At 55.4% G+C, this 11,257-nt stretch overlaps 1 protein-coding gene across 2 annotated transcripts in view; it reads left to right on the forward strand.

Annotated features, from left to right (window-relative positions):
* Window positions 1-5,544: 5,544 nt before the first annotated feature.
* LOC115531560 (ATP-sensitive inward rectifier potassium channel 12) overlaps window positions 5,545-11,257 on the forward strand; it is a 7,029-nt gene continuing 1,316 nt past the window's right edge. Inside the window, exons 1-3 of one of the 2 annotated variants that reach the window (XR_003973909.1) lie at window positions 5,545-6,028; window positions 8,099-10,148; window positions 10,257-11,257. The exon at window positions 10,257-11,257 is cut by the window's right edge and continues 1,316 nt beyond it. Coding sequence is in view for 1 of the 2 variants with exons in the window: in XM_030340915.1 (XP_030196775.1) it covers window positions 8,187-9,467 (1,281 nt within the window). In the remaining variant the exon portion in view is untranslated. Of the gene's footprint in view, window positions 6,029-8,098 lie in introns of both variants that reach the window. The other variant, XM_030340915.1, reaches the window with a different exon arrangement.

Genomic DNA, 11,257 nt, shown 5'->3' on the forward strand with positions numbered 1-11,257 from the left:
GCTGAATGCAAGCTTAGAGGCTAGCCGGCTAAATGCAAGCTTAGAGGCTAGCCTGCCAGGCTAGCCTCTCAGCTTGCATTCAGCAGGCTAGCCAAGCTTGGAGGCTAGCCTGCTGAATGCGAGCTTGGAGGCCCTAGCCACCCAAAGGATTGGGCCCAGCGTGACCTTGAGCGGCAGGACACAGTGTGTGACCGGTGCAATGTGTGAATTCCTCGGAGCCGGTCCAAGCTATGTGCTGGAGCGGCGTAACTCTGCTCGGCCTCACAGAGGGAATCCAAGGCCTTCTGTCTTAGCTGAGGGGATCGAGTTCGCACACAGGAAGGTGGCACCTCATTAAAGGCCGCCCTTCCTGTTTTCCGCGTTGGGTCTGGACCGAGAGGACCTCGCCTCCCTCGAGGAGACACGGTCAACACACAGACGCTGCGTGTTGAGTGTATCTCCCTCCCGGAGATACGGTCAACACAAAGCCTCTGGGTGCGGTCTAACGCTGAGGCGCTGAGAACGAGGCTGTGAGGGTGAGACCCAACCTGCTCTGCAGCTGTGCTCCGGAGCATTCCTCCCGCGGTCGGGGTGATGGATGGGGGGGGGGGGATGCTCCGTCTGATCTGGTAAACAAGCGGGCTGGCGGCTGGCGGAGGGGGCAGGGGGGGGGGGGGGGGGGGGGGAGACGAAGGTCAACGTGGAAAATGGAACATACCCATAAAACGCCGTATCATGTGACCGCTGGGGTTTAATAATGCAGACGGGTCTCGGGAGACAGGAGCCCCTGCGACCTTTGACCCAAGGAAACCAACAGCATTAATTGAATGGATGGAATTAATTATTCAGTTCTTAATTATGTTCAGTACTTTTTATGGAAAAAATTATTTGCTTGTCATATTATTAAAATCTTCAAGGCTTTTAAAATATAATCTAATATTTTACAATCTCAGCATTATTATACTGCGGTTATCTTTGATGAGGAATCCATCGGCTCGGTGAGTCGATGGTTTCATTAGAGAGAGAGAGAGAGATCTCTCCCCGCTCGCCCACAGACACTCATCCTCCACATCTGTGTCGCCCCAGCGGGTATGACATCACTGACAGCCACTAACGAGCAGCCCTCCCGCCCCGCCCCCTCAGCCCGACCTCCCGACCAATCAGAGCCTTGTGTGGAGCTCTCCACAAGAGGTGCACCTGCTGGCCCATTTAGCCCAGCAGAGAGCAATTACTGTGTCTTGGGACTGGAAGAAAGGATAACCACACTGCTCCCTCCAGCTGCTCTCTGCTCTGGTCTGCAGCTCTATGTTAACGTAGCTCCATGTAGGCTTAGCGCTATGTTTACGTAGCTCTATGTTAACATAGCGCTATGTTTACGTAGCTCCATGTAGGCTTAGCGCTATGTTTACGTAGCTCCATGTAGGCTTAGCGCTATGTTTACGTCGCGCTATGTTAACGTAGCTCCTTGTAAGCTTAGCGCTATGTTTACGTAGCTCTATGTTAGCGTAGCTCTGTGTTAGCGTAGCTCTGTGTCAGCGTAGCTCTGTGTTAGCGTAGCCCTACGTGGGTGTAAAGGGATGGACCAGCTCCAGCTCTGTTCCACGGACCCCTCAGACCGCCCCGCCTCCTCCTGTCACTCAGGCCGGACCTCAGGTGCTGTGGGGACACTGGGGGGGTTCAGGACACTGGGGGGGTTCAGGGCCTGGGGGGGTTCAGGGCGCTGGGGGGGTTCAGGGCGTGGGGGACACTGGGGGGGTTCAGGACACTGGGGGGGTTCAGGGCGCTGGGGGGGTTCAGGGCGTGGGGGACACTGGGGGGGTTCAGGACACTGGGGGGGTTCAGGACACTGGGGGGGTTCAGGGCGCTGGGGGGCTCAGGGCCTGGGGGGGTTCAGGGCGTTGGGGGGGTTCAGGGCCTGGGGGGGTTCAGGGCCTGGGGGGGTTCAGGGCCTGGGGGGGTTCAGGGCGCTGGGGGGGTTCAGGGCCTGGGGGGGTTCAGGGCCTGGGGGACACTGGGGGGGTTCAGGGCGTGGGGGACACTGGGGGGGTTCAGGGCCTGGGGGGGTTCAGGGCGTGGGGGACACTGGGGGGGTTCAGGGCCTGGGGGGGTTCAGGGCCTGGGGGGGTTCAGGGCGCTGGGGACACCGGGGGGGTTCAGGGCGCTGGGGGGGTTCAGGGCCTGGGGGGGTTCAGGGCGTGGGGGACACTGGGGGGGTTCAGGGCGCTGGGGGGGTTCAGGGCCTGGGGGGGTTCAGGGCGCTGGGGGGGTTCAGGGCCTGGGGGGGTTCAGGGCCTGGGGGGGTTCAGGGCGCTGGGGGGGTTCAGGGCGCTGGGGGGGTTCAGGGCGCTGGGGGGGTTCAGGGCCTGGGGGGGTTCAGGGCGCTGGGGGGGTTCAGGGCGCTGGGGGGGTTCAGGGCCTGGGGGGGTTCAGGGCCTGGGGGGGTTCAGGGCGCTGGGGGGGTTCAGGGCGCTGGGGGGGTTCAGGGCCTGGGGGGGTTCAGGGCCTGGGGGGGTTCAGGGCCTGGGGGACACTGGGGGGGTTCAGGGCCTGGGGGGGTTCAGGGCCTGGGGGACACTGGGGGGGTTCAGGGCCTGGGGGGGTTCAGGGCCTGGGGGACACTGGGGGGGTTCAGGGCGTGGGGGACACTGGGGGGGTTCAGGGCCTGGGGGGGTTCAGGGCCTGGGGGGGTTCAGGGCCTGGGGGACACTGGGGGGGTTCAGGGCGTGGGGGACACCGGGGGTTTCAGGGCGTGGGGGACACTGGGGGGGTTCAGGGCCTGGGGACACTGGGGGGGTTCAGGGCCTGGGGGACACCGGGGGGGTTCAGGGCCTGGGGGGGTTCAGGGCCTGGGGACACCGGGGGTTTCAGGGCGTGGGGGACACTGGGGGGGTTCAGGGCGTGGGGGACACCGGGGGTTTCAGGGCGTGGGGCCCTGAAACCCCCGGAATGATCCAGGGCATCACGTCTGCCCTGGATCAGTCTGTAGTTAGGCTGGCCGGGGCGCGGCCCCCTGCGCCCCCCGCCCGGGGAGCCGGCCGGGGACGGGCCTGAAATAGCTCGGTGGACAGCCCCCCTAACGGATCATCTGCCCCCAGCTGGGCGGCGCTCAGACGACTGTAACCCACTTCCACCGCAACACGGGCCGGCGCGAAGCACCGTGTGTTAGAGAGCACACACACACGGGCACACACACACACACACACACACACAAACAGGTAGACACACACACACACGCACACACACACACACGGGCACACACACACACACACACACACACACACACACACACACACACACACACACACACACACACACACACAAACAGGTAGACACACACACACACGCACACACACACACACGGGCACACACACACACACACACACGCACACGCACACACACGGGCACACACAGGTAGACACACACAAAGGTAGACACACACATGTGCAGAAACACACACACACACACACACGCACACACACACACACACACACACACACACACACACACTCACACACCACTCTATGGGAACATACTCTAGCTGATATTGCTATCAGCTAGTTAGATCCGGTTGATCAGCTAGTTAGATCCGGTTGATCAGCTAGTTAGTTCCGGTTGATCTGCTAGTTAGTTCCGGACGATCAGCTAGTTAGTTCCGGTTGATCAGCTAGTTAGTTCCGGTTGATCAGCTAGTTAGTTCCGGTTGATCAGCTAGTTAGATCCGGTTGATCAGCTAGTTAGTTCCGGTTGATCAGCTAGTTAGTTCCGGTTGATCAGCTAGTTAGATCCGGTTGATAAGCTGGTTAGAGGATGTGAGTGTCTGTTGCCGCTTTCACACCAAAAAGAACCGAGAGCCAGTTCCGGGCTGGTGCTAGGGCCAGTTCCAAACTGGTTCCAGCCTTACCCCAGTTAAGAACCGGTTGGTTTCACACCGGCCAGAGCCAGCCATGGAGCCGGCGTGAGCAACGTCATGACGTCACTGCAAACGTCTCCGCTAGTGAGCTTGGACAGAAGCATACGGCCGACATCTTTCTTTATTCTGGGTGGAAATAGTAACATAGTTACGCCATCAAATGCGTTTATGGAAACATTTTTAGCGAGAAATGTGCATTTTACTTTCATAATGTTCGCTCGGTGAATGTGAAGGATGTTTGGTTTGATAGTTATGACGAAGAGGGAACGCTCCGTTCACTTGCATGGACATGGACTCATCTGGCTGCGTTGACGCGTTGGAAGCGTTGAACCACCACACAATGATCAACCGTCAGGTTAGGCGCGCAGAAGAACCCTCGCGCCAGTTTCAAACACAACAACAACAATTTCGTCTTCGATTCAATCCGTGTATGGTTCGTTCTTTGAATATTCCGATTTAAAACAAAATCAGAAAAAACAAAAAAGAACCATACACGGATTCACGTCCATTGTTTACTTCGGTGTTTTAAAAAATGCCGGTCTTCGTTGGTCTTCCTGTTTATGAAGGTACGGATAACTCCGCCCCCTGCCCCCGGCGTAAAAGCGGTTCTAGTTCTAGCCCAGCTCTAAAGCGGGGCCAGAGTTGAACCGGTTTTTAGGGGCCGGAGCCGGTTCTTTGGCGGTGTGAAACCAAAGCCCTGGCCCTAGCTCCGAACTGGCCCGGAACCGGCCCCGATTTTGCGGCGGTGTGAAAGGGGCATGTGTGCCCCTCCCAGGCCCAGAGAGCATCACCAGAAGAAAGAGATGGTGTGAGCGGCTTTTGGTTCTCCCCCCGGAGGAGCGGACCCTGGAGGAGCTCTGAACACGGTGAGTTCTGTTCTGACGGGAGGAGCGAGCCATGAACCAACGCTTCCCAGAATAACTGCTCGTGGAGTCAGGAGATGAGATCGACTCATCAGTCGTGACATCGCAGTGTGAGACACCAGGAGACAAAGGAACACGCAGTGGTATTATGGTCTGTAGAACATTACGCAACATGCAACCATCAGGGGAGACTGACGATAACATCAACAATCATGAAAACATATAAATATTAAAAAGGTTATATTGCTGTGGTGGGGGCTGTGGGGTCCCGGTGGGGGCTGTGGGGGTCCATGGTCCCAGTGGGGTCTGTTGGGGTCTCTGGGGTCCCGGGGGGGGCAGCTGATGTTTTGATCCAGGACTGCTTACTGTACGTAAACGTATCGGCCCGAGCGCCTCACAGCATCAGGTGGCACCGCAAACCGCACGCACGCACGCACGCTCACTCACACAACCACACACACACACACCGCTACAAAGACACAGCACAGGCTCCAAATGCCAAGGAGCTACGGTGTCACCGAGAGGGAGGGGGAAGGGGGGGGAGGGAGGGAGAGACTGGGAGAGGGAGAGGGAGGGAGGGAGGGAGGGGGGATAGAGAGAGAGGGGAATCGGAGGGAGAGAGAGACGGAGACAGAGAGAGAAAGAGAGAGAGTGAGAGAGAGAGAGGGAGAGAGTGAGAGAGAGAGAGAGGGAGAGAGAGAGAGAGTGGGAGAGGGAGGGAGGGGGGGAGGGAGGGAGGGGGGATAGAGAGAGAGGGGAATCGGAGGGAGAGAGAGACAGAGAGAGAGGGAGATTGGAGTGAGAGAGAGAGAGAGACACTGAGAGAGATACAGAGTGAGGTCCACAGCGCAGCGATCAGACAGCAGAGAGCTTCCTGACGAGGAGACTGAGGCGAGGGAGGGAGGGATAGCCACATCAGAGACAGGTTGACTGATCGACGTCACTTCCTGATTGGAGCCCGGCTATTTCTGCAGAACAGCCCCCACCTGGCCGGGGGTCTCGAGCTCTGTGGCAGAGCCGTCGGACCAAGATGGCGCATGTGCTCTACAAAACAAACGCTCCTGAGAGGACTCCGGTGTGATCCCGACTCCGGACGCTACGACCTCCACCGAGACGCTCGCTGCCCGGAGGGGAGACACTTGATGGAGGGAGGGGGGTCCACAGCAGGGGTACTGCTGATCGACTGCCTGGTCTGAACCCCGGAGCCCTGGGGGTCTCAGAGAGCAGAAGCCGCTTCAGAAAATGCAACAGTTTTCCGGGAGGCGCAGGAACGGAGGTGAGCTGCCGTCACCTGACAGGCTGCGGCTGCGCGGCTGATCGCACCTCTAAATATACCCCTCAGCGCCGCCCGGGGCGCCAGCCACGCTGTCGGAGATCGGTATTATCTCTACCATGAACATATGTTCCTGGCATTGTTGTTATTTTACCTCTGCTGTTATTCTTAGTGCAATGATATAAGAATAAGAAATGTACACTAAAATGTGTGTACTACTAATTAGTCTGTCTGTCTGCTGTCTATCTGTGTGTATCTATCGAACCATCTAGTTAGCTATCTGTCTGTCTATCTGTCTCAGCATCTAGCTAGCTGTCTGTCTGTCTGTCTGTCTGTCTGTCTGTCTGTCTATCTGTCTCAGCATCTAGCTAGCTATCTGTCTGTCTGTCTGTCTGTCTGTCTGTCTGTCTGTCTGTCTGTCTGTCTGTCTGTCTGTCTGTCTGTCTGTCTGTCTGTCTGTCCGTCTGTTTGTCTGTCTGTCTGTCCATCTAGCTAACCATGTATCCATGGATAAGGTCAGAATAGCGAGTGGGAGATGTGTAGCGCGGTGAGCCTGTTGTCAGATCCTGGCAGCGCAGTGATCTGCTCGCTGAGTGCTGAAGAACCGGCTCCCAGAATGTCAGATATTAATATCCCTGGTCCACCCCACGTCTCGCTTCCTAGCAACTGGAGTTCTCAGGAACCGTCACCATAAACACACACACACACACACACACACACACACACACACACACACACACACACACACACACACACACACACAAACACACACGTGCGCAAACACAAACACACGTGCGCAAACACACGAGCGCACACACACGAGTGCACGTGCACAAACTCACACACACGCATATACAAACACACACAGTCACACACATACATGCGCATACACAAAAAAACACGCACACACACACAGACACAGAAATACACACACGTACAGACACACACACACAGAAATACACACACGGACACACAATAACACACTTACATTCACAGACAAAGACACACGCACACCAATTCATACAAATTCAAGTCTAACCACCAGTTGATTTTTCTTCAGTAGAAACAAAACATGACTTTACAGTATCACAATAAACCGTGAAATCTGTGGGTACTGACCTCCATTGCAGCTGGAGAATGATTTAGCAACGTCCATTTAAGAACAGAATGAGGGTTTGTTTGCTGATGGAGCTTCTCTCTGTAACAGGGAACACCAGTACATCCATTTGACTGTTTGCGTTTAAATAGCTTAGCGAGCCATTAGCCTGAGCACAGAGCAGAGGGCATCGTAATGGACTTCAGCATCAGTGGCCAATCTGGATTCAAAATCAATAACTCAATCAATCAAATCTTAGTGGCTCATGTTGTTATAATGAATTTAAACAAGCAATTAAGATGATGATTATTGATTGGATGAATGCAAATAAAAATTATAATAAACAAAATAATATCAAAATGCCATGCCTGTAGTACTGTGCAGGGCTTCAGGGGATCAACCTGTCCCTCTCCCTCTGTCGGTCTAATCTTTCACTCCTTTATTTGTACATAGTACTCTAGCTTCTAGTTGTGTCTGGTGATGACTCCAGCAAACAGGTGGCTTCAGAGTGGTGGGGCTTCTGACTCGAGGCTGGCTGCTTATTAATGTTTATCTCACAGAGAAGACTTGTATTATCAAACCGTGACGGCGGACTGTAAGAATTATTCGATTGTTTGTATTTATTTCATTTATTTCTTTTATGTGTCCAAATGCTTGACTGCATTCTCAACGTAATCCCGACAGAGCGTTTCTAAAGATAGAACAGGAGCAGCAACTTGTCAGAGGAAATTAAATAACAAGTAATTCGATCATTCTATCTGATTCTGTTAGCACAGAAGCTCTGAACCAATAGGACGCTGTTGGAAACACCAGACATCTATCACATTAAAAACATTTGAATGTCAATTAAGTCAAAACCAATGACGCATTTGTTGCATCTTTGGATTGGGAAGTGAGGTGCTAGCGAAACTATCAATATAATAGAGAATTGTGCCACGAGTAGAACTGAATATTGCTTGTTCCTCTGTCCTCCCCAGAACTGGCTGACGTCACGATAACACAACATACCGACGTTCTGCTGGTGAAAGACTTTCATCTCCCCGTCTCATTGGTCCTGACAAAGGCATGAGTGTTGGACGGAGCCCCCACTACAGCGTCGTGTCCTGTGAAGAGCGAGGCCTGCCTCTGGGCGCCATGCCGGCCGTGGGCAGCTTCGGGAACGGGAAGATCCATACGCGGCGCAAAGCACACGGCCGCTTCGTCAACAAGACCGGCCAGTGCAACATCAGCTTCTCCAACATGGACGAGAAGTCCTCGCGCTACTTATCGGACATCTTCACCACCTGCGTGGACATCCGCTGGCGCTACATGTTCCTGGTGTTCAGCCTGGTGTTTGTGGCGTCCTGGCTGACCTTCGGCCTGGCCTTCTGGGCCATCGGCCTGCTGCACGGGGACATGGAGGCCGGGGAGGACGACGACAGCTTCACGCCGTGCACCATGCAGGTCCGCACCTTCGTGGCGGCCTTCCTGTTCTCCGTGGAGACGCAGACCACCATCGGCTACGGCGCCCGCTACGTGACGGAGGAGTGCCCCATGGCCGTCTCCATGGTGGTGCTGCAGTCCATCGTGGGCTGCATCATCGACGCCTTCATGATCGGCGCCATCATGGTCAAGATGGCGCGGCCCAAGAAGCGCGCCAAGACGCTGCTGTTCAGCCACAACGCCGTCATCGCCATGCGGGACGGGAAGCTGTCGCTCATGTTCCGGGTGGGGAACCTGAGGAAGAGCCACATCGTGGAGGCCCACGTCCGTGCCCAGCTGGTCAAGCCCCGTCTGACGGAGGAGGGCGAGTACATCCCCCTGGACCAGATCGACATGAACGTCGGCTACGACAAGGGCATCGACCGGCTCTTCCTGGTCGCCCCCATCACCATCATCCACGAGATCGACGAGGAGAGCCCGCTGTTCGGCATCAGCAAGCAGGACCTGGTGACGTCGGACTTTGAGATCGTGATCATTCTGGAGGGGATGGTGGAGGCCACGGCCATGACCACCCAGGCCCGCAGCTCCTACCTCTCCTCTGAGATCCTGTGGGGGTACCGGTTTGAGCCGGTGGTCTTTGAGGAGAGGAACCACTACAAGGTGGACTACGCACACTTTCACAAGACCTTCGAGGTCCCTTCCACGCCGCGATGCAGCGCCAAGGACATCGATGACCAGAAGAGTTCGACCTCCAGCGGTCATTCGTTCTGCTATGAGAACGAGCTGGCCTTCATCAGCAGGGATGAGGAGGACGAAGGTGAGGTGATGAAGGACGGAGCTCTGAGGGAACCTCCAGCGCGGCCGGAGGAGCACGTGAAGCTCGGCCTGGATCAGACTCCGCTGCGCAAGGAGTCGGAGATATGATCCTGCTGGGTGAAGGTTCTTTCTGGATTATTCGTTTGGTTCCTTCCAGATGCAGGAAGGAGAGTGAAAGAACTGTCATGAGGGAACTCTGGAGCGTCGTGACAGACCGGAGCAGGGTTTAGAACGGACCTTCTATCTAGTTTGGCTTTTTCTGTCTTCAAATGCAAACAAGAACATTACATTTCAATGAAACAGTTTAAAGATGAACCAGGATGTTGTGATCACGTGTTGTTAACGACCCAGCGGGGAGTGGAGGTGTTCCAGTCCCGAGGGTTTTCTTTAGAACACGAGTGTTTGGAGGAGGATTGTGTTCCACGTCTTCAGTGCAGTAGCCGTCGACACCGACACCTAACTCAACAAACGGAATGAGACGGCAACAAAAGGGTCTAGCCTAATTGAATGACACAGTTTAAATTATAAACCTAAGATTATCTAAATGCAGCTAAGGAGATGGATTTGGCTCATTACCTACAAGTAGATCATATCAAAGTAAAACTACAATAAACCCACGTTGCACGCTGACCGGAGGAAGCCTTTGCCCCAGGCAGACCTCCGGCTCCCCACAAGTACCAGGCGAGAACGTCTGCGAGAGAACAAACACAGCCGGGAGCGTGATGACGGCCAGGACCGACCTCCCGCCCGAGGTGCACTGGCTCCTGCAGCGAGGAGACCGAGAGACAGGTCTCTGGGAGACAAGGGCTGCTGGACCACCGGGGCACCACGGGGGGTACCCTCCGTGGTGCCCCGGTGGTACCCCTGTGGTCCAGCAGCCCTGTCTCCCAGAGACAGGTCTCTGGGAGACAGGACCACCGGGGGTACCACCGTGGTCCTGTGGCTGAGGGGGATTCACACTTCTCAGACGCCAGAGTATAAGACGGGAGGGAAAAAATACAAAGAAAGGTTTGGAGTCTATAAGACATGCCTGGTTTCATGGCCGAGGTTTATCTCTGGAAGAGAAAGAGTGAGTACTGGCCAATCCAGAGAATGCAGATACTGCCAACCTGCCGTTCATATAATACGCCGTTCAATCAAACACAGAGGCAGGAGCAGTGTGCCATGAAATGGGACTGAATTACATTAACTTCAGCATGAATATATTTGAATTGTTCCAAACCAAAAAGAGAACCAAAAGCAAAGGGTGAAGGTTCAGTGGGCCGCACCTGGCCCGGCCCCGGGCGCCGTCCCCTGGCTCTGGCCCCGGGGCCGGCCTGGAGCGCTGAAGATCCCAGAGGAAGACGGAAATCATTCGTGCCAAATTGAGACTGGGGACAGGCTTGTAGTGGCCCCCATAGGAAACCAAGAGCCTAATTAAGACTGCAGAGTTACACCCTGACACACGCCTCCAGGGTGAAGCAGCTCTGTCTGCAAGGAGGCTGACGACCCGCACACACACACACACACACACACACACACACACACACACACACACACACACACACACACACACACACACACACACACACACACAGTCACAATCACAAAGAGGCACAAACCTGCAACCATTCACAAACTCATTCACATCCACACCAACCCACACTCAGAGGCACACAACTGCAGCTATTCACACACACACACACACACACACACACACACACACACACACACACACACACACACACACACACACACACACACACACACACACACACACACACACACACACACACACACACACACACACCCATGCACAGCTTTGACTTGGTCTTGCACAGTGTCCGCAGCGTTTGGTGTGTAGGACGTGTGCTTAGGGCCGCGGTCAGTAGACGTCTAATAGCAGCTGACAAGCTGCC

Source organism: Gadus morhua, chromosome 2, assembly GCF_902167405.1.
Source record: "Gadus morhua chromosome 2, gadMor3.0, whole genome shotgun sequence".
NCBI lineage: Eukaryota > Metazoa > Chordata > Actinopteri > Gadiformes > Gadidae > Gadus > Gadus morhua.